General features: G+C 38.3%; 1 protein-coding gene across 8 annotated transcripts in view; it reads left to right on the forward strand.

Moving 5' to 3' along the window:
- Window positions 1-24,638, forward strand: part of MECOM (MDS1 and EVI1 complex locus) — a 573,219-nt gene that overhangs the window by 371,637 nt on the left and 176,944 nt on the right. The window contains exon 1 of one of the 8 annotated variants that reach the window (XM_032260993.1): window positions 9,194-9,705. The exons of the other annotated variants lie outside the window; for them this stretch is intronic. Within the exon in view, the coding sequence (XP_032116884.1) occupies window positions 9,649-9,705 (57 nt within the window). The 5' untranslated portion in view covers window positions 9,194-9,648. Of the gene's footprint in view, window positions 1-9,193; window positions 9,706-24,638 lie in introns of those variants that run through there. 8 annotated transcript variants of the gene reach the window in all.

The following is a 24,638-nucleotide window of genomic DNA, read 5'->3' on the forward strand; positions in this document are numbered from 1 at the left end:
TATTATACTCTCATATTTTTATTTGGATTTATCAATATACATATTATGATATCATATATTAGTATAGTTAGCATAACTGATTAATTTACAACTAAATATGTTAACATATTGGAGGTGCATGCTCAACAGATTTTATTGATAGGGTATGCGATGATAAATGCTTGAAGACCACAGCTCTGGATTACATTCTTAATGAGGGCAAAGGGCCTGCCCATCTTGCTTGGCCTTTTACTGTGAATGGCAGTGTCGGTCACATTTGGGTACCTAACAAATATTCAGCAAAGAATAAATAAACAAACAAATGCTTTCTCTTTCCTTCATAGCTGCTAAAGTGGTTTATTTTAATAAATTTATTATTCACAACATGTGGCAATGTGCTAGACAGAGTATATTTTATAGAAGACCCTGACATGGACATGGTATCTTCTCCCTAGATTTGGGTCTAATTGTAGGTCTATGCAGCATACTTGGGGTGGTATGTTCTGCAGGGATTCACTACTTGATATCCCTCAAATCGCACTTCATAAGCTACTCCTGTGCATATTGCTTACTTGCTTGGCCTTAGAAATAAGGTATCGTGGAGTCAATACTTGAAGGAATCCAAAGAAGGTCATCTGGTTGATCTTATTTTCTTTCTGGATGGGACAATACAGACAAATAGGCTTATACACTATTTTAAACAATCTCTACATCCTTCCCCAGGGACCTACTTAAGTGCTGGAATTTGGGTTTGCTTTTAAGGATAATAGATATTTGACCGAGAAAAAAATATGGTAAAGATAAGTTCCTTAGGTTTATTGAATGTTCAGTGCTTCACCTTGTTATTCATTCTCCTCTTGTTTGTTTCAGGAGAGGGGAGGATGTAGGGTTTATGAATTCATAGAAAGCTTGGAGGTATGGCAATATAGGCCCAAGGAAATAATGTGCAAAACAACAACAACAAAACCCAACTGACTAAAGTTTTGAAATTTTCTCTGCAAATGTGTCCCTTTTACCACTTCCATATTTATGGTTCCATGAAGTCGTTTTTTTTTTTTTTTTTCTTTTTTGGGACAGGGTCTCATTGTCACCCAGGCTGAAATGCAGTGATACAATCTCAACTCACTTTAGCATCAATCTCCCGGGCTCAGGTGATATTCTCACCTCAGCCTCCCAAGTAGTTGGTACTACAGGTGCATGCCACCACACCCAGCTAATTTTTGTATTTTTAAAAAAATAGAGATGGTGTTTTGCTGTGTTGCCCAGGCTGTTTTTGAACTCTTGAGCTCAAGCTATCCACCTGCCTCAGCCTCCCAAAGTGTTGGGATTACAGGCATGGACCACACTGTCCAGCCCTCAATGAATTGTTTTACAAATAAAGCAAACATATGATTTTGATGCATAACAACACAAGCACAATGATAAAAATGAATTTAAGTCTATCTGGGATCATGCTTTGGAGTTCACAAAGCATTTTCACACTATCTATCACAGTCTAACTTACAGCCGATCAGCGCATGTTTCCTAATTTTGTGGAGAAGAAATGAAAATTTCCTAACTTTGTGGAAAAGAAATGAAATTTCAATAAGTAAGTGACATAACAAGGGTCCTGCTATTTCTACACTAGAGATACTTCCTCTACATTAGTACTTCTCAGTCAGCAATGTGAATGGGATTTACCTGAGGTCCTTGATTAAACACAGAATTTGATTGAGTGTTTCTGGGGTGGGGATGGAGATTCTGCATTTCTCACAGTTTTCCAGTAGGTGATCAGGCTTTTCTCCATAGATCACACTTTGAGTAGCAATATTCTGCATCATAATTGGTTCCTATGTGATGTGATTAAAGACAACCTTGCAGAGTTGCTTTGTGCAATGTGTTTAGGACATTCAGAGCCAAAGGCTTTGAAATTGGTTATGACTGGTTTCTGTGGGAGGAGACCAATCATAATACTATGAAGTGTTAATCAGTCATTCTCCCTTCTGAACTTCTCTCAAATAGGATCTCTTTCCTATTTCACTTCTGCTGCTTTCATTCGAGCCATCAGTATCTCTCTGCTGGGCCATCGCAACAGCTCCAGATTGCTGGCATCTCTTATTTGCCATCAGCCTCTCCCACTGGCATCAGTTCTTTCTGTCTAAAATACAATGTCATTATGATGTTCCCACCTTTAAAGGCCCACAATGGTGTTCAATCTCCAATATGATGAAATGGAATTTTTGAGCACAGTGTATTAGGGACTTCATAGTTTGACCTGTCCCCTTTATCCATACCTCCCCAGCTACAACCTACACTGTGGCCACAACCACTCCGTCTTTAGCTTCAGACACTATACTTCATCTACCCCAAACATCTCACGTTTTCCAAATATAGTGTGCTTGCTCTTTTGCTTCCATGGAATTTCATTTCTAAATCTGTTCTATTTCTTTACTAGATCTAATGCCAAATCTTTCAGAATCTAGTGAGATACCTGGCAATGTTCCTTACAAAGTAAGCACACAATAAACATTTGTTGAATGAATATACTAGATGCCTGATATAAATAGCTCCAATCACTGTTGGATTAGTATGTAAGGTTGGTGGTAAATAGTTGCAAAACTTGAAAATAATATAATGAGGCTTGGATATTTGCCTGGATTTCGCAAAAAGATTGCCAAAGATAATCATTTTATGGTGAAAGAAATGCATGGAAATTGTAGAAATTGCAGAGCAGTTTATTTAGCTGATCTTGACCAATGACATGCTTAGAGTAAAAGCAAAGGGAGGTCCTAACTCTAGGTCATGCCTCATCCCATGGCATGTTCCACACGCATTTCTTTCCCTTCCTGCCAATGTTATTTCATTCAGAAGAGTAACGGTCTGGGTGCTATGACTGAAGATGTTAGCTGACTCATTTGTATTTCTCCCCTCTGCCTCTGTTCTATAATTTCTGTGGGACTGCTGTTCATTTCTGAGTTCTCCATGAAAGAACTTTAAGGGGTGGTGGTTTAAAAAAATCTTGACCTTTTTTCTTTCTTTTTTTTTTTTTTTTGAGACGGAGTCTCGAACTGTCACCCAGGCTGTAGTGCAGGGGCGCGATCTCGGCTCACTGCCATCTCCACCTCCTGGGTTCAAGCAGTTCTCCTGCTTCAGCCTCTCGAGTAGCTGGGACTGCAGGCATGAGCCACCACTGCCAGCTAACTTTTTTGTATTTTTAGTAGAGACGGGGTTTCTTCATGTTGGCCAGGATGGTCTCAATCTCCTGACCTCGTGATCTGCCCGCCTCGGCTCCCAAAGTGCTGGGATTACAGGCACGAGCCATCGAAACCGGCCAAATCTTGACAACAATGAATTATCAGTCTTGCTTTTGCAAGCAAAATAGCAGAGGTTTTCCATTTAAGGAAGCAAGAGAAATTACAATGACCAAAGGGATAGTAAGACTCCTCTATTAGCACACCAATATTGGGTTTTTGTTAAGAAAAGAATCAAAACAGCAAGTTGTCAGACAAGCTAATTGCTAAGTAAAGTGTAGATTGAATATTGGGCAAGATTTTAAAAACCTGTTTGAATAAGTAAATATTAAGTAAACAATTAGCAATAGATTTGATTATGCTACATGAAACAAAACAGTATGTTTATAAACACAAAGCTATGTACATACACAAACATGTAAAATATCTTTAATTTTCAGGAATGGAATTCCCTAGCTTTTCTATTATTACGAATCTAGAAGGTTAACTTTTCTTCTTTTTCTCCTTTTCTGCTTTCCAAATTTCCCTTTCTGTTCTTCTACTACTACCTACTTGCCTGCTTTCCCTCTTCTCTTCCTCCCTTCATTTGTAAAATGTATTTCCCACCAAACAACTATGTAACAAGCAACTTACTCTGGTCTTTTTTTTGTGTAGTGAGGGGAAGAAAGGGAGTGTGGTGAGGAAGAAACCGACCCAGCTAATTCCAATGTTTCAGCCAGTGAGTAAGATATTGGATTCTAAATAGAAGACAAAGGCATGCTTCAGACCTCGAGAAAGTGAGATTTGTGGTCAGGAACCCTAAACCAATTTGAAGTTGTGAAGATCCTGGTTATTAAGGTGGCGGTTGATGTGAGGAGGAGCAAAGCTCCTGCCTAATTTGGAGAGAATGTTTAGAAATTGAAAGTAGAGGCTGGGCGCGGTAGCTCACGCCTGTAATCCCAGCACTTTGGGAGGCCGAGGCGGGTGGATCACGAGGTCAAGAGATCGAGACCATCCTGGTCAACACGGTGAAACCCCGTGTCTACTAAAACAACAAAAAATTAGCTGGGCATGGTGGCGCGTGCCTGTAATCCCAGCTACTCAGGAGGCTGAGGCAGGAGAATTGCCTGAACCCAGGAGGCGGAGGCTGCGGTGAGCCGAGATCGCGCCATTGCACTCCAGCCTGGGTAACAAGAGCGAAACTCCATCTCAAAAAAAAAAAAAAAAAGAAAAGAAAAAAAAAGAAATTGAAAGTAGAGGCCAAGGTAGAAACACATTTGAGTGAACTAAGCCAAATCTGAAGGATTCACTTCTGAATCTAACCTAAAATTGTATCAAATGACGGGGGCATAGCTTTTACCCCTTTCATTCAGAACTGACTCAGCAAGTAATCGTGAGCCTGCCTAGGCCAGACACAGTGCAACATAGTTCGTATTTGGAATGTTGGTGGTTTCAAAGTGCTTAGTTTTTAGTGTCTCTATTCCTCTGGAAAGAACTGGACAGCTCCCAATATGTGACTTGTCTCTTCAAGGTTAAATAAATGCTCAAACAGTGGATAAGGCAAGGGACCGACCAGAAGGAGCTTGAGTTCGTCATGCATCAGGAACCTTCATTACTCCCTTTGGACTGTACTGGCCAAGACTGTGCTAAAGCAGTTCCATTGACTATTCAGCTCCACCTTTTCCTTATTTTGCTGTCTGTCATTCTAGTACATTGGTTATCAGACAAATCACGAGAAAATTAAGATGAAGACTCTTGTAGTTATATAGATGAATCTGATAAAACTTTCAGGATAACCTTTGGAAACCACCCTAAAAAGGTACTGTTTCTGAGATTATATGAAAGCTTTAATTTTCTATGTTGGCTTTTATGTTACAATTCTCAAAATAAATTTGGAAGCCACTAAGTTTTTACTGCATTCATTTGGCACACTGTGGTTTAAAAGTTATATTCAAGTACTGAAAATAAAATTGATCTCAGTTAAAGGCATTTAGGACTGGATTTAATGACTTGTAGAACTGGACTTGTCCAATAATGCAGACTGAATAAATCAGCAGAGATTTTTGGCAAGATCAAGCCCTGGGTTGGGTTGTGCATAAAATTCTGATGGTAGCTCAGGAATGTCAGGAGGCTTAAGGTTAATGTGGCCCTTTTAAGAGAGTGAGAAATTAAGAGAGCATTTGTAGATATGATGGTACAGAGCCTGATGAAAAACATAAAGAAAATGAAGAAATGAGATTCCTATACACCGTTACTAGTTAAGGCATGCCATCATTCATTCAGTGAATGTCTTTGGAGAGTTCTCTTTGTTTCAGGAACGGTGCTTGATACTGTGTTTGTAAATATAGCAATAGCTTTGTTTATCTACTAAGTTGGTCCACTTCAGAAAACCTGAACCAGGAAAATAATTAAGATTTCTTCAGGGTTAGGAAAGAAAACTCTGAGACTTCCATGATTAATGGAATGGATTTGAGCTTTTCTGGAGCAGCTGGTACAAGGGCACCTCTTTGGGAGAAACCCTGGTTGGAAGTCAAGAAGAATGTTTTGTGGTGTGAGTTCCCTTGTTACAGTCATATTTAATACTTAGAGCAGAGTTCACATCTGGGAACCCTTGGAGAATTAGCCATTGTAAGAACAGTGAACCAAGAGGAAACACAAGTAATAAATATTGGAAGGCTTAATCTGATCTCTTGCCTGTCTTCAAAGGAAGCTTCATTTATAAAGGACATGCATGATCATGAAGAAAGGACCCCCATTAGGCAGTGCAGAAATAATAAAAGACTATGTCCAAAGTCTCTGGTGCAGGGAGGTTAGGGGACTGGCTCTGTGCTTAATGGGGAGAGTGATGGAGTTGGACTAAAATTCATCTTGGTTCGCTTTTCAGGGTCCTCTGCTTCATAGAGCACCATTCTTTTTTTACACTACATTAAGATTTATCTGACAAGAAGCTTCTGCATGGAAACAGAAGAGTTAGAACCTGGCGAGGCAGAGTTTATGTTCATTCAACTTTGATTTCTGCCTCTTAAGTTTTCTATTTTAAGGAAGAAAGTGTTTCTTCTCCCTTTTTTTGTTTTCAGGGAATTCTAAGGATGAAGACCAGAGAAACACTATTGAGGCAGATATAATATACATACCCATTTTCTCTCTTATGCTACAATGTTGCTTGATATAATTTGAAAGTATCCTTATAATTTAAGATAGGAAGTAGCCTCATGGAGTGAAATCCTGGTGCTCCTAGAAAATTATGACACCACTCGTGTGTGTGTGTTTAATAGGAATTGGCTAATGTTGTACATCTTTTTATAGTTTGTGTTTTTCATTAAATATATTGGTCTTTATAATAATAGTAAATACTTTACATAGTGGTCGCTCTGTGCTATGGACTTTCTATGCACTTTAGAAACTTCAAATTATTTAATATAGACTTGCTACATTGTTTTAAATTACATTTAGTTTGGTTAATCTCCAACTTTTGGATATTTAAGGTGATTACTTTTTTTTTGTTTCTATAAACAATGTTGGACAAGATCTTCTTCTGCACACCTTCTTGGATAAGGGTGGATGGTTGCAAAGGCATCAAAAACATCTAGTACACATCACCTGATTACAGTGGTTGCCTCTGAGGAGAGGGAGTGCACATAGATTGAGATGTGGTTCTAGGGGCTTTAGCCTTATATGTCATGTTGTAGAACATTATTAAACTAAAATATAGTCTCATATTACTTGTGTGTTAAAATTATTTTAAAAAATAAATACAAGGCTAGAAATTTTTCAGCACATAACTTAACCCACCTGATCTTTTTACCCCGACTTTTAAAATACCACCTACCATAAATACTTGATGTGTAGCTATGACAGACAACTGAAATGTTATATGTTGCAATGCTTTATAAACTGCTAAATATATTCAAGTGACTCATATTCTAACATACCTGGATTTTAGTCATCAGTAAAGGCACCTTAGAATTCACAAGAAGTAAATATGCCAGTGAGTGTTCCCTAGTTTTAACAAGGGTGTCATCTATGTTAAAAAAATAATTTATGTTGTATTAGCAAGAATTCAATTCAGCATGATAATTCACATATAGCTTTGAAATTTCACATTTACTAATGTAAATACCAACCCTCTTAATTTATTACAATTTCACTTGTTAGAATCAGGTGTAATTTTGAGTACTGGTATTGTGTACAGCATTGCTAACCCATTTAACGTGTAACTCACGTGGTATAGTCTGGAGCTTTGTTCCGTACAGCTGTTATAATTACACCATATGACCACCCTGAACCTGTAAACATGCAGGCACCCACATTATCAAATTGTAGCAGTAAAAAAGAAAAAAGGAAGAGTGAAATTAAATAGTGTATTTTAAATTGACATTTGTGTGTCATTAGAAAACTAAGATATTTAGCAGAGTAATAATGTTCCAGGGCAGATGACCTTGGAACATTATCAAGCCTTCCTGCTCATAAGATATAGCATACTTTAAACACCCTAGGCAGGGGACCTTCCAAAAACCGACCCAATGACAGAACCTAGATAACTATTTCAATCCTGTACAAATTTCAGTGATAAAAATATGTATAAATATTTAACCCTATGAGGATAGAAAATGTATGGTTTGCTCCTTTCTGTGTAAGACTGTTCCCGTCTGCAGCAATCTGTTTTGAGGTCGGATCAAATGTTGCCAGTTAGTTTTGACTTCCAGGCTTTTTAAACGTCCTTGCCTTAATGTCACTACTCTGGGCCATTCATACTATTTTAGTAGGTCTTAGGATAAACATTTCTCTATATAAGTACATGCTTTGAATAAATCAGAGGGGACACACACACACACACACACACCCCACATTAGTACCTTTTCAGGTAAAAGGACTTCAGTGAAAACTCTCCCAGAAACTGTTTTCCGAAAGAGTTTTCCCCTTCTAAGTAAGGATTGAGCCAAAGCAAGAATAAAGGTTCTTTATGGTTTAAATATGCCACTCCCTATTGTGCACTTTTATGGAGCTATGCCTTTTATTTTAGTTAATATGTTATATCTATGATCGCTTCGAAGTCTATAATAAACCCTAGAATAAGAGATGCCCAATAGAACTTTCAGCAGTGCTGAAAATGTTCTGTAATCTGCACTGTCCAATAGGGTAGCTACTAGTTCTATGAAGCTATTGAGCACTAGCATGAATGAGGAACTTAATTTTTATCTGTATTTAAAAAATTATTTCACTTTAAATAGGCGTATGTGGCTAGTGGCTACTGTACTTGACAGTGCAATTATAGATCACATTTCTCTAGTTCTATTCATATATGAATAGATGTAGAGAATATATTATATGAATAGAACTAGAGAAACTTCAACATTTATAATGTAGACATTTCATATGAAAAGCTACCCCTTTAGTTCTATTTAGCATTACTTAATTTGCCTCCAGAACTTGAATTCAAACCCTGTTCTCCAGGGTTTGTTTTGCCTCAAACTTTCAATTTCTTCCTGCTCAACCCCTGTGCTATATTCAGCTAGTGAGTATTTTTCACAACTTATATCCAGAAAACAGTGTAGTGCTAGGAAATAGGAAAATATGCTTAGCTCATAACGCACATTACAGAATGTCCTTATTAGATTTCTTGTTCTCATTATCAAATTTACATTATCACTTAAACAAGTGCATGTTTATTGAATGTGTAACTCTCTTCTATTGAAAATCAGGCAGACTTTTAAATTGGCAGTACTCCTCACTCATTTTTAAGAAGCTTTGGAGGCCGGGCGTGGTGGCTCATGCCTGTAATCCAGGCACTTTGTGAGGACGAGGCAGGTGGATCACCTGAGGTCAGGAGTTTGAGACCAGACTGGCCAACATGGTAAAACCCCATCTCTACCAAAAATACAGTAATTAGCCGGGTGCGATGGCATGCACCTATAATCCCAGCTCCTTGAGAGGCAGAGGCAGGAAAATCACTTGAACCCGGAAGGTGGAGCTTGCAGTGAGCTGAGATCACACCACTGCACTCCAGCCTGTTGAGTTTTAGCTATGAGCTGGCTTAGTAGCCTCCACACAGCCATGACAGCACACAGGGACAAAGCCATCCTCCTCAAGGGTTTCCAAGAACTAAATTGCCAGTAAGTAGGAACTTCCTGCTGCCCTATGAGGCCTTTGAATGTGATTAGGATGAGCAATGATTCTACCCAGAAGTGGGTAGAATGTTGACACAGTAAACATTCAGATTACCTCACTGCATACACCCCAGTCTTCACACACACCGCCTCAGATAAAACTTCTATAGAGAAACCGCAGCTATCCCCAGCCCTTCTCTCAGGTTCCTTCTCTACTTAGAGACCAACCAGGATGCACAGAAAACATAACTGATACCACTTAGATAATTATTGACTAGTTTTAGTGTTGATGGGGCGGTTGAATTCCTTTTCTCTTCCTGGTTATGTTTCACTGATGCAATTTGCTTATTTCTATGTGGAAGCATGATGGTTTTTACTCTGTGATGAGATCTTCAGTGACTGCAACAAAGGTAATTTGGTAAAGTGCTCCTACACAGCATATATGGCTTTAACATTTTGAAATATACCCTTTTTAACCTATCTCTGTGATTTCGAGTATGCAGGTGGTGGTCGATGTACAAAATCATTTGCTTCTTAACAGATGTTCTGATGCCTTATTTGTGGCAAAGGGATACTGTAGAAATGTGTTCTTGTGAATTTCTAAGTGCTCACATAAAACACCATGTGGGCAGCTGAAAAACAACCAACCCATGCGTGCATTCCTCTTCCTCTTGAATCCTTGGAAAGTACCTCGTTTTTCCTCTTCTGTAGCTGACTACCTCTTTTTCATATTTCTGTGTTTGGGGGAGGTAGATGCTTCAAGCAGAAGTTAAGAGGATGAGGTGCTTCTCCTTGGCCAGCTTGCTGTCTCTCGCCCTTGCTCCAGCTCTTTCCCCCGGTCCTCTCTGCCTCCCCTCCTCTGCCCTCACCAGATGTGGTGAGGTCGAGACCTCCTGCACCCAGCCAGTGCCCACCCTATGACCCTTTTCTTTCTATTTGAAAAGTGTGAGGGACGGGGTGAGGGGAATGACATTGCCAGACAAAGAGAAGTTTTTCAAAATGTATGTGCAACTGAATATGCAGCCACTGACTTTTGAAGGTCACAGGGGCCAGCCAGGTGTGTAAATGATTTGCTTTCTCTCTTTCTTAACATTCTTATTGGGAAGTCGCCATCCACCCCAGCTTCTAAGATGGTCTCCTCAGTATTCAGATGTAATTTAAAACTTATACCAGGACTTTATCAGAAAATGTTTTAAGGATTATCTTTATATATAATATTTTGTTCTTACTTGCTATTATGTTCCTTTAATAATATATGATTTTTTTTGTATGACCAGCTTCCTTCTGTTCACATTTCTTTTACCTCAATGTATTCTAGGGACAATGTAAATAAAGCAAGGTTGAGTTTGTCCTACTAACTGGTTTTGTGGTGCATTGAGAGGGCTAAGGTGACTGCTAAGGTTTTCTGTATCTCCAGGAATCTGTGATTCAACTCCTTCCAGAGGCTGTGTCTCTCCCCAGCTCCCATGTCAGCCACTTCTTCACTTCTCTTTGACTCCCATGAATCATGTTAGATCTCCTGGGTCCTACTCTGGGAACTAACGTACTTTCATGAGTCTCAGGACTCGTTTAACAATGTGAATTCACCCTGCCAAAGGGTTAATCTTCTGAGACTAAGTGCAGGCTGGGTAAAATAAGTGAAGATCAATGGTTGAACCCTGCCATGAGTGGGGTATTCAATCATGCAGGTTGCCAGCCAGATTTTTAGAAATTTGCATCACAGAAGTCACCTGGGTGTCACACTCTGAGGAACTCTGGGTTAATGTGTGGTGAACAGAAATATCAAGTTTATGCCTATAGGGTAGTTTTTATTGGTATGAGCTTAAGCACAGAAAAACGGCCTTGATGGTGTTAATTTTTTTATGGGCAGTGCACGATGACTGGTCTTGGAATGTTAGCTGCACTGTTGCAGAGCTAAAAATGTTACCCTGAGACATTTTAAAAGAGTAATAAATATCTGGTTTTAAAACAGATTTTAAAAAATTATAAACTTGGAAAGTCTTTTTTGGTTATTGCTGTTGTTTTAATATCGGAGTGCTAAGGATGCCTTTTCCTTTCCTGGCCTTCTCCATAAGCAATTGCTTGGCTTGGTAATTTAGCGACTATTTGATTGTTGAAACATTGGGCATTTGTGCTTTAACAAAGATATGCCTGGTGATGAGACTGTGTCCTTTTATCCGGACAGTCTGGCTTCACGATGTGAACACGTGGCTGTGTTCAGGGCTTGGGGCTACAACCCTGCTTGTGCTGTGCCAAGGACAGTTCTTTGATGTAGAGGGAGTGGCTCCCAAGAAGGGCAGGTGTGATTTCCAGACCTGGATTGCATGAGTTTGATACATACTCCGGAAACTAACTGCAACCCCAGTGGTGCTTTGTGGGGACAGCTATACCTTAGGATTGACTCCCTTCGGAGAAATTGGACTTGTCTTTGTTACTGTCTACATGGAGAGAAGTGGTTAGGCCAGAGACAATTGTATCTCACACTTAAGTGTGGACAAGAAGGACTCAAATTCTTGTCAATATTTTCAAACCATAAAAACAGTATTACAAAAAATTTAAAAACCAAAAATAATTTTCACTAAAGTTTTTTTGGCCCCGCCTAATTAATTTTCTTATAGCTTCAACTATTTCTTGGCTAATATTTTACCATAAATTTGGGCCAGTTATTTCATAGTCTTTATGATTATTGTTGTAATTAAGTATTAGTCCATCTAGGTGCAATAATTTACTTAGTTTTTCCTCAAGTGTTAGTTACTTGCATGGTTTAAATTTATACTATTAAATGTAACACCATCACCACAACAAAAACCCTAATGATGTAGCTTTTACCTATTGTTATGTATTTTTAAAAAATTCTCAGCAGTAGAATTATCAAGACTGTAAACACATTAATGTTTATATACATGTTATAAAATTTCTCTTCTTGCTTTCTGAAAGGGTCCTAACAGTTTTCAAAGCTTTAGCATATAAGTGTACTTTATCTGTACTCGATTTAATATTTAAGATAAAAATGTTTAATACATGAGTTGTGGAATTATAATAAGATATATAAATATTATAAATTACATATGTGTGTGTGTATATAGATATATAGATATAGATATAGATATAGGTATAACTCAGAACCTTAAATTCCTACTTCAATAATCTGTGAAAGTGAGCAATTTTTTCATGTATTTAGAATTTACTTTGCATCTATTTGAATGTCTGTTACTGTCTTCCCTTTATTCCAGCTTTCATAAATTTAACTTAGCCACTTAGCTAGATGCTAACCCATCATTTAAAAATGTATCACTTACTATCCAGATTCTGATAGCAAACATGTAGGCCAGGACATTGTCCCTTTCTTACCGGGGTCAGTGAGTTTACAACTACTATACATTGTCCTTCCTTGTTGAGCGTGTTTGAAAATGCAGAGTGAAATGATTCTTTTTTAATGACTCTGTAAGGTAAATGCATAAAACACCTATGTTTTGGACCAACTGAGTGCGAAATACACACACACACACACAAACACACACACATACACCTATATACTATCAGGAAGGCAAAATTTAAACAAAAACATTTCTATTTTCCAATTAATGGCTAACTATTGCCATAACACAAACCTACTCTCTTTTTAAATTTCAAATAAAATTGAAGAAACCAAAAGTGTTTATGTAATTAAAAATAGCACCAAAGAACTAGAATAATTAGCTTTAGGTGTTAGAGAAATCTTAAATGATTCAAGCACCTGCTTAAGACATACTTGGGTGTCAGAGATAAATGATTCTCTCATTTTTTTTTTTAGCATTAAGTGAGGTTTGGTGAGGAATTCCTATTACAGAGAGCGTGACCAGGATTTTTATTGAGCAGGAGGCCAACAAATTAAGAAGCATGTTTTAATTTGGCAAGAGATTAACTGGAATCCAGTTGCATTTTCTGCCATGGCAAACCTACAAAATAAAGTGATAGTTTTCATTCTCAAGTCATACCATGAGTGTGTTTTGAGCTCATTGCAACTAAACTCAGTGCCTTCTAATTAAAGCATTTTTTCCACATGTATTTAGAATTTGTTAGCAGGGAGATTTTTTAATAGGTGACTTCTATTGTAAGGAATCAATCAACCAATTTTTGTTTTCTTTTTAAAGCTGTATACAGATATAGGATGGAGAAATAAGCAGTCTTTTTCAAAGAGTTAAAAACTTAGCACGCTGACTTCAGCCCTCACTTAATCATTAACTTAACATGCTCCTTTGGGTAGATAGAGCATTCAAAAAAGTCTCCATGCCTGAATGTATTACTCTAGAAAAGGAGAGCAGCAACATAATGGCAGGCTGACCACCAAGGAATAGCATGAGAACACGAAGGTAAACACATGGAAATGGGCTTTGTGTGCACCAAGAGTAATGCCATTCACAGATGCAAAGTGTTATTCAAAAACTAGTTCTTACGAGGTGCTTATTCTTGTTATTTCTTAAAGAACTCCTTGCTCCTTGACAATTCACACCCTTCATCTTACAAGGATAGGCTGGACTTGCTGCTGTTTACCAATTAAATCCACTTAGTAATTAGAAACTGTGTGTCTTCCGCCCACCCCTCAAACTCCCTCTCCCCAACTGAAAGTCTTAAACAAACACCAGGTCTGTGATAAATGGTGCGTTTTAATAAATGTTTTGTAAAGGCCAATTATTCAGTCAATATTGAATTGTGCGATTGGAAATACAGCTGCGTAGTTATAGGGAAGATGTCTACATACTACTGGCATCTGTTTAGTAGGTAATGTTCTTAAATGGCCTGGCCTTTCTCCAGACTTTGATTATTCATAAATCTGTTGAGTGTGGCAAGTTGCACTATTAGCGTTTAATCTTTTATTGAAGCAAACTCAGGAGGCTCAAATCTATTTGCTTTAGCAAGCTTGTTCACTGATAAAGTATGATGTAAAATTTTCCTTTTGTGAATTCCTTAGTACAAGAACAACACAGCTGGGCACAGCACAGATCATATTTATCTTTTCATTAACTAAAGTACAAGAAGATAGCATCATTGGAGGCTTATAAGGAGGGACTGCTAAAGAACAGTTCTCCTCCTGTTTGCATACCCACTTGAGAAAAGCTTTCCAAACAAGTATTTGAGATACTTGTTAGAAAAAGCTGGTAGACTTGTCAAAAGAAGACCAAGTGAATGTATATAAAGTGGTTGGATTTCAGATAACATTTTTTCCTTGAGTGTTTAGGCTAGTTAAATATTAGAGGAGGAGAGATAATAAGACTGTTTGTCGCCATAAACTTAGATATACATCTTTTTTCACAACGTTGGTATGAAAGGCCTATCAAAGATTTTCCATCCCAGATGATTTAGTTTCAACCTGGTAAAGGACATTGTAGATGGAGAAAGATTGTTTGGATTGTTTCCAGGAACCTGGGAAATTTGTATAGAGTTTATCATAGATACAATATTTTGGTTCTTGTGAATAACATAATAACTAATTGGTTGTCATTGAGAGGTTTAAGAATTTTAAAAACAACTTAAAAATTTTCAGCATTATTCTCTCTACTAGAGGGAAGACTGTGAGAAATTCTTGAGATTCTGGTGGTACTTATTTGCAATGTGCACTATACTTGGCCATTAGGGGACATCTTCCAGAATGAAATAAGTGACTTATGGCTTAAATGTATAAATGCAAATTCTTTAAGTGGGTGAGTATGATAAAATTGAGTCTTCTCTTCCTTTTCCTGCATCCCTGGATCATGGGGATTGTGATTATTCATGTTTCTGTAGTTCCTCCAACCCCTGGTAAATGGCAAGTATATAGGAGATGACCAATAACTACAGAATGATGTATGCGCCCTTTCAGAACTGTTGAACTCTGAAAAAAAAAAGACCATGCTAAAAATATGTTCCCCTTTTGTCTTTTCTACTACATCCCAGAAGTATTCAGCAAGGAGTAGAGTATGCAGAATACAGAAGGGAGGCTGTCAAATGTAGCATTACTTCAATCACCTTGAGCTCAACTCTGGGCCAGGGCTGTCAAAGATAGGCTAATGTTCCATCCCAGGGCTGAGATTAATTTATCACCTACTGCCCACCTCCTCAGCCTCACAGGTCCCTTTCTTAAATGGAGCTAGAAGCAGACAAGGGCAGCCCTTCCTGCTTCCATTTACCTATCCTGGTCTCATTCCTGTTTCCTTAGGACCATCCAGCCCAATTAATTTATTTTATAGAGAAGAGATCCAAGGCCATCAGATGTAAGGAGAGGTTTTAAAGGCCATATGGTTTATGGAAAGGCAAAGATTAGACATCAGCCTCAGTCAACACTTTTTCAACTTCCCTATTTTGTCTTTGTGAGTAACAGAGACCACAAAAACAGTGGCTTAAAATTTAAAAGAAATCTGAAGGCTGGCAGGCGACTGCTGTTATGGCAGCCCTGTGATGTTCTCAGGAACCCTGGATCCTTTTGGCTTCCTCATGTAAAATCGTAAGCTGTGACCTTCAATCTCACATTCTCAAGATGGTTGCAAATCATCAGCCATGCTGTGCGTCTTCTAAGCAATAGGAAGCTCAAGAAAAACAAAAATAGTGCATGTCCATAAGTCAGTCCCCTTTGAAGGGCTTTTCTGGAAGTCTCCACCCAGGAGTAACTGATAATCCTTAATTGAACCCAGTTGCAAGGCAATCTGGGGAGTGTAATCCATTCTTTCTTCTTCTCCCTCTCTTTTTTCTTTCCATCCTTCCTTTTTCCCTTCTCTCTCTCTTTCCCTATAATGACCTGAATAAAATTGTATCTATTAGTAAGGTAAAAAAAGGAATTGATATTGAATAGGCAACTCCTTGTCTCTGTGCCCTTATATTTCATGTTAAGTAATTACTTTAGGATTTGGAAGCATAATAATGTTTTACAGCACTTTTTCCTTTAATAGTATGTCCTCAAATTCCAATATTAAAGACCAAATATAATATGGGACAAGAAGTTCAGATTGCTTTATGTGCGTGAAACAATGGGAGGAAAACTTAGAAACTATCGTCTCTGAGCTGTGTTGACTCTCCACATTCAGTGAGACACTGGTTCTATTGTTTCCATTGGCTTGGAAGTGAGCCTGGAAACAAACACTGATGCTGACTTCACCTAGGCATGCTTCATAGATAACAACAAAAATCATTTAACTATTTAGAAGTAAATAGTTTGCTTATTTTGCCCCATATGTTTAATGGTTACACCATTTTCAAAAGCTTGAAATTGTAGCCCATGTTAAGTAACTTAGAACTTTGACCAACAATGACATAATTACCCAGGTCTTGCTGTGGGGAAGTAACTGTACTTATGCATAACTTTACTAACAGACGTGTTCATGGGCAACACTGAGGAGAAATTACTTGCCAATATCTCATTGGTCATGAGATTCATGGTGCTGCCTGGCTATGAATTTGTCTCTTACTAAGGTTAGTTTCCTTTGTTGAGTTAATTTCATTTATTTATTGTGATGTGAATGTAACATAATTATTTAGAGTAAGAAATTACCAAAGTAAAAGCCCTCCTTGATGTCTGACTGGCAGCCATGTTACCTCATAAGTAACACACTCTGTATATAGATTTTGTTCTTGACAGGATACAGAGTAGAGACCTCGGAAGACATCAAAGAGAGTTAGAGAAACAATAATGCTAGAAGACCCACACCCGGAAATCCATTAATGTTACTCTGTCCCGAGTAAAGAATTGCTTAATAGTGCAGTAGTGCTGCCTGATGTCTCCTTATCCATGATTAGTGTGGTCACTAGTACTGCAGAATGGACGGGCGAGGTGGGGTGGCCCTAGTGAAGGGAAAGCATTATAGAGAATTAGAATCTAATATGCCACCTGCATGAGAAAATGTGGGAAGAACTGGGTGTAGAACCCTTCCTCTTGCATTAGATCTCGCCTAAAGCATTTGACTTGGTATGCATTATTAACTTACTATTTCATTCTCCTGCTTTTTGTGTTCCACTGCACTCAGGGCTGGCCACTGGCCTATGGGTTCCCAGCTCTCTGATGTCATACACTCCTTCACTCCAAATCTCTAGCCTGAAAAGAACCTTATGATGACACTTATCAACTTCAATCTTCCAATGATGACTTCTATGTCAAATACTAAACTCACTATTTTAAAAGCTGGATATTTAGAACTACAAGTCAGGCATAATAATATTAGTATGTACCTTACCAAATAATTGCTGCACTTTCTTGTTATAGAGAAGGATACTACAAATGTATTGGTTTTTCTTTTTTTTTTTCCCCATTTATTTATTTTATTGCATTTCAGGTTTTGGGGTACATGTGAAGAACATGCAAAATTGTTGCATAGGAATACACGTGGCAGTGTGATTTGCTGCCTTCCTCCCCATCACCTACATCTGGCATTTCTCCCCTTGCTATCTCTCCCCAGCTTCCCACCCCGCACCGTCCCTCCCCTATTTCCCCCCAACTGACCCCAGTGTGTAGTGCTCCCCTCCCTGTGTCCATGTGTTCTCATTGTTCAACACCCGCCTATGAGTGAGAACATGCGGTGTTTGATCTTCTGCTCTTCTGTCAGTTTGCTGAGAATGATGGTTTCCAGGTTCATCCATGCCCCAACAAAGGACTCAAACTCATCGTTTTTGATGGCTGCATAATATTCCGTGGTGTATATGTGCCACATTTTCCCTATCCAGTCTATTGTCGATGGGCATTTGGGTTGGTTCCAGGTCTTTGCTATTGTAAACAGTGCTGCAATGAACATTCATGTGCACGTGTCCTTATAGTAGAACGATTTGTAATCCTTTGGATATATACTCAGTAATGGGATTGCTGGGTCAAATGGAATTTCTATTTCTAGGTCCTTGAGGAATCGCCACACTGTCTTCCACAATGGTTGAACTAAGTAAGAAACTCCCTTACTTGAAAGCCTATCTCTGTCTGCCCGCACAGCATGGACGGTACTCTGTCTGCATTCCATCATGCCTGCCTGCCACGCCTTATCAGTGCAGAGCCCTATGAAGAGGGTCCTATATATTAGCCACAACATGACCCATGTGGACGAGATCATCCCTAGTAATTACCCACTGGTGGAGAAGTGATTTAGAATGAACAACTCAACGATGCCATTATTTACCATATATTGTAGCCATGGATAAGGTTAAAAAAAACTTCCTTCAAATTGGGGTTGATTTATATAGCAAGAATATTGGCAACTGAGCTTTAGCTAACTTTTTTTTTTTTGCTGCTGCTTAAGCAGATCCCAGTTGGTAGAGATCCTGACAGTTCCAGTTCCTGACTAATGTAACTACTCGAAGCAGCAGTTAGCCCTGAGCACAGTCTCCAGCCAGGATCCTGGCAAGAGTCCATGGGAATAATCTCTTTCTCTTGGCAGCTGCCTGAACAGCAGTTTGTGGAAAGGACTGCTGTCAGTTGGCAGGATGAGGGTGGGTCTCTACAGCACATTAACTGATGCTTGCTCTTTATGTAGAAAGCTTCAGAAACTTGTATAAGATAAATAAATTAAACCAGCATAGTATGTGGTAATTTGGACATTGTATTAGAAACAGAAATATATCTTGTAGTGGGCAGGAAGAGAGGGTACAAGAAAAATGGCCTCTGATTTCTGTGGCTCAGTATAGACTAGATAGTCTCAGAAATGCAATATCTGCACTTGATACTTTGCTTTTTTTTTTTTGAGATGGAGTCTTGCTCTGTCTCCAGGCTGGAGTGCAGTGGCACGATCTCGGCTTACTGCAACCTCCACCTCCCGGGTTGAAGCGATTCTCCTGCCTCAGCCTCCCAAGTAGCTGGAACTACAGGTATGCACCACCACGTCTAGATAATTTTTGTATTTTTAGTAGAGACAAGGTTTCACCATGTTGGCCAGGATGGTCTCGATCTCTTGACCTCATGATCTGCCCGCCTCAGCCACCCCAAGTGCTGGGATTATAGGCATGAGCCACCGCGCCTGGCCTTTGCTTTTATTTTTTCCTTTTAATATTGATTTATAACACTGCTCCTTCCACAAAGCACTTGAGGCAGCTTGAAACAAAAATACAGATACAATAAAAACAAAGACACATATGATAAGGTAAATACCAAGGAGCAAAAGAAGGGAGAAAACAATATATTCAATCAGTTTTGAAGAAAGCTAGAAGAAAGTATAGAATCTGTCTCTCAGATTCCCATCAGCCAAGGCAAAAACAAAAATCAACACATCAACAATAAACCACTACCACCAATTTATAGAAAAGAAAATAACATGTAGAGTTTATTTTCCCAGTTTGCTTGTTAGATTCAATTTTACCCCAGGAATTTGGAAATCAAGCATGTCATAGCATTTGGCAGAGTCCACTTAGATTTCAGGTTTTGATTCAAGAGGCATGCATCTTAAACCTAGAATACCTATCATCCAAATCTACCCTGTGTGGAAGTGATCATATTCCTATTCTATCTACTAATTGACGCCATCATTTTTCTTATCTGCATTTACTTTCACTATTGTTCTGGGCCATGGTGGTTTTTTCCTTGTGGAATACAAAAATAATTTTCATTTGTTATCTTTCAATATGCTATGTACTTTGAAATATTAAAGGGAAGCAAAAATAATTTTATTTAATCAAGATTTCATTGACAGTTTAGGATTTGTACTGATATTTTCCCTACATTCCCAGTTTCTTCCTGCTAAAACAAAAGGAAAGACATTACTATGTAAATAAATAGGCCCTTTTTAGCTATTATAAGCAATCTTTATTAATCTTTGATAGTCTAATTCCTATTTAAGACAGTGAACTCAAAGTTTTATTCAATATTCACTAATGAAATTAATTGAGGTCTAGAGTTACTATTTCCCCTTTCATTCAATCATCCTATTAATAAGTAAAACAGTGTTTAAAAATGAACTCTGTATGTGTGTGTATGTGTGTGTGTGAGTGTGTGTAAGTGCTCTGCATATGATCAAAAGAGACATTCACACCTAGGAGTTCCTATTCTGTCAATATTCGGTGGCAGGGTTTAAATATCTTTCACCTTGAAAAAAAGGCAACAAATAGCTAGTTTAAGTTCAGCTCATTGTTTAAGGTAATTAATGGGTTTTCTCGTTTTGGATCAGAGACAAGACATGAGTAAGTGTTAGGGAAAGAGGCAGCTGAGCCAAAGCCGTGATTGTTTCTCAGTTCCATCCCAGCCCTTGCAGAAGTAGCAAGCAGCCTGGAGCATCTTTAATGTAACTCCTTGCCTCCTATATAAAAGGTGTGCCTCTGTGGCAAAAACAAATTCATTTTTTCCTGTCACCGTATTAATCACAGTAATTAATGTTAGCTGCCTCAACAGACAAATCTCATAACTTCACACAGTAGTTTATGACTTAATCTATGTCTAATGCTAGTTAGTGGGGAAATTTCTCCAGAAATGAGTTTGAGGACCTAGGTTTTCTTGTGATGCCCCATTGCAATAAAAGGCTTCTAAGTTCACCCTGGGAGAAGAGAATAATGGAGAAGAATGACAAGCTCTAAAGGTCCCAGCCTAGCGTGACCCATGGCCTTCACCTGCATTCCATTGGTCCAATTCTGTCCCATGACTCTCGATCATGGCAAGCAGAGCTGGGGAATGAGATGATTAAATGTAGGAATTGATTCAGTATGGGAAAATTTGAGGCAATTTTTTCTTGGTATCTGAGAAGCATCTGTGTTACATAAAACTGATTGCATGTTGAATTAGGGAGGGCTTCCCAGAAGAGGCATTTTCTGAGCTTTTACATTTGAGTAGGAGTTTGGTCAGGGAGGGCATTTTAGGCACAAAGTCCTATTCCCTTCTTGTGAGAATCAAATGCCAAAATATGTGCCAGTGTTCTTTGAAATTAAAGTATATTGCCGGCTGGGCGCGGTGGCTCTCACCTGTAATCCCAGCACTTTAGGAGGCTGAGGTGGGTGGATCATGAGGTCAGGAGGTTGAGACCATCCTGGCCAACATGGTGAAACCCCCGTCTCTACTAAAAATACAAAAATTAGCCGGGTGTGGTGGCGCACGCCTGTAATCCCAGCTGCTTGGGAGGCTGAGGCAGGAGAATTGCTCTGGGAGGCGGAGGTTACAGTGAGCTGAGATCATGCCACTGCACTCCAGCCTGGTGACAGAGCAAGACTCTGCCTCAAAAAAAAAAAAAAAAAAAAGAAAAGAAAAAAGAAAAGAAATCAAGGTATATTATTATTAAAATGCTTTTGGTTAATAACAGTCTTTGTCCAAAAGTGACATAGCTTTATTTTAAAAATCAGCATGTTACTATTAGAAGTTAGAATGTAAGCTCATTGACAGCAGCAAGTTTTTCTCAGCTCTGTCCAGTAATTTATTCCAAGCTCCGAGATTGGGGCCTGGCACAAGGTAGACATTCCATTAACATTTGATGAGCAAATGACAGAACTTGCAAAGGACTCAGCCATACTTTCTTTTTCCTGCAAAGACTAGGGGCAATTGCTTCTATTAAAATTGTCTCTTTGTAGCTGTAGATAGCATGTTGAGTCAGTATGTAGAAAATGAATGTGCCTGTCTGTACTTCTGTATTTGTACGCATAAAACCGCACAGGAGGACACTGCTCAGCAAGTGCTTAGAACCACGGGCACTGTACCCCTGACACACGTTCTTCTTCTTTTGTTTCTTAACCTGCATGAACTTAAGAAAAAGATGATTGTGGCTAATTTATACAGAACTGTGAACATCTCACATGAATCATTTATCATGAGGCACAATTAGTCAATAAATATAATGCTCCAGGTATGTAAAATCTGTTACTTAATAAAAGCTAAAGAAAAATAATTTAGATCTATTAGTAAAGGAGATTTTTTTGTCTTTTAGAATATCAGTTTGTCCCTTACAGTAATGTAAAATTACATTTATTTTAGCTTTAGGATATAACATTTCAAACAGAGGCTGTTAATTTTCATACTATTTGTAAAGAAACAACTTGAGAGGCAAATTTATTATGCAGCCAAGATCATGAAGGGGATGAATAAGCAAACTACTTAGAAAAAAAATGTTCTAAGTTTGGAATGGTTTTCATTGTTCCTTTCTTATATTTTTGAAATCATTAGAACTAATCTCCAATCTGTATACTGAATTCTGACACACAATAAATGCCATGATTTCATTAATGATTAAATACTTGTCTGAAGTATAACTTTTAAATATTCAGTGACAATATTCTTTGACAAGTGACAACTAAATCTGTTTTTCCTGCCTGCAAGGAACTTTAAGAATATTTATCCTCTCTTATTTCTCTCAGAAGCTTCTATATTGACCCCAAAATAGAAAAATCTAGATTTTAATCCAACATATTTTATCATTCTCGACAAGTGCAGAAACTGGAAAAAGAGAAAACAAAGCTCAATGTATAGCTATTTTAGCAGCCTTTGATTATGTTGGAATATGGGCAGTGAATGGAGACTGATAAACTCATGTAGTTCTTTGCCATAAAGGCTACTTTAGCGTGAAGCCAAAAAATGAGAGGGGTAGGCTTACTTTTCGCAGATTTAACCAAGAACAATGACACCATTTGCAACCACAGTGCAGAGCCAAAAAAAAAAAAAAAAAAAAAAAAAAACATTGCATACATGCCAACATATGCTCCTTAGAGAATAACTGGAAAATGAGAAACGCCTGTCAGAGATTAAGTTCTATTTCTAATGCAAGCACAAAGCAGACTGATGTCTTTTTAATGAAAATGGCCATATTACAACAGATGAGTTTTATTTGTTAGTTTTAAGGTAAGTTCTTTAGAACTCTGGTTACTGGGCATATATTTTTTTAAAGGCAAGTTTTAGAATATGATGTGTAAGTCTAGCCAATTTTGGCACCAATATAACTAAAGCTTTTAGTGGACCAAATGTCAGGGAGTCCAATATTACCTAAAAGTGAAGGGACATGAACCCACTAATAAAAAAATTAAAATTAGAGATTAATGAACATTTTCCCCATTTCGTACCTACTTTCAGTCAAATATATATATATTTGAGACTGGGTATTACTCTGTTGCCCAGTCTGGACTGTTGTGACCTAATTAATCATGGCTCACTGGAGCTTGACCTTCTGGGCTCCAGTGATCCACCTGCCTTAGTCTCCCAAGTGGCTGAAACTACAAGTGTGTGCCACTGTAGTCAGGCAAAATTTTTTAAAATTATTTTTTATAGAGATGGGGTCTTGCTATGTTGCCCAGGCTGGTCTCAAACTCCTGGGCTGAAGCAAAGTGCTTGGCCTCCCAAAGTGCTGGGATCACAGGTGTGAGACACTTGTGCCCAGCCCAGAAAATATTTTGCCAGAAGAAATAAAGCATGATCATAATAGAATCCAGAAGCATAAGCATAGCACTACATGATGCCCTTAGGCCTGATCTTCAAGCCAATCATACTGTATAACAAGATTTGAGCCTGTGTTGCTATCTTCGGACATGTAGTAAGAAGTAATTTAACCATGGAGAGTTAAAGTGGCAGCTATTGGGACAGCCCAAATTGTTTCTCCAAGAGAAAAGAATCCACAGGGAAAAAAATTAGGGCCCTTTTTCTCTTTGCCCTGGCTTCTGCCTTGGCCACCTTGGCCACACAGTGTTGTTTGTTAAATATAATATAATTCATTTGGGTAGTCCTTGTTCAAGAATAGTGTCAGCTATAGAAACTCAGCATTTAGGCTTAAAGGGCTACGTATTCATGAGAGTAGAGAGCCTGAGATTTGGGATATAAAACCATAGATGCCGTATTGTCAGTGTTCAGCACGTGACCAGAGTCTCATCTATAAAACAGAAATGCTAGAAATGACCACTTTATTTGGTTATTTTAAGAGTTACTTGAGGTTAGACATGTGAATACAGTGTGAATACACTTTTAACTGAATACAGATACTAGTCAATATTATTAATCTTAAATACCTCCAAGTGACTTGATGGGTGTTAGGGCAGCAGAAATACTTAAACTGTTTGTAACAACATTTTTATTTAGTGGCTCTGAAACATACACTCTACTGATCACTCTGCATTGACAGAAATTTGGGATGAGTGTATCCTTGGTTGTTAGAGAGCAAGACATAATCCCTGATGTAAGCGTTATCTAAAAGGCAGAAGTGAACAGTTACCTTACAACAAAGACACCTCAGAAGCACAGAGGTGAGAGAAGGGAGCCAAGAAGAGTTGGATGAAGGGGTTAGAGCAGGAGTGGTTACTCCACAGTTTAACATGGCAATTGACTCAGAATTTAGAACAGTAATAGAAATACTAATGGATTTATCTTTTTTTTTTTTTAAATGAATAAAAGAAAATAACCTATGACTTGGGTAAGTTGCTCCACCTCCTGGGCTTCAGTTTCCAAATTGTAAAATGAAGGTTATTGTAA

The sequence above is a fragment of the Sapajus apella genome, unplaced genomic scaffold (genome assembly GCF_009761245.1).
Source record: "Sapajus apella isolate SASKATOON/1434 unplaced genomic scaffold, GSC_monkey_1.0 scaffold4, whole genome shotgun sequence".
NCBI lineage: Eukaryota > Metazoa > Chordata > Mammalia > Primates > Cebidae > Sapajus > Sapajus apella.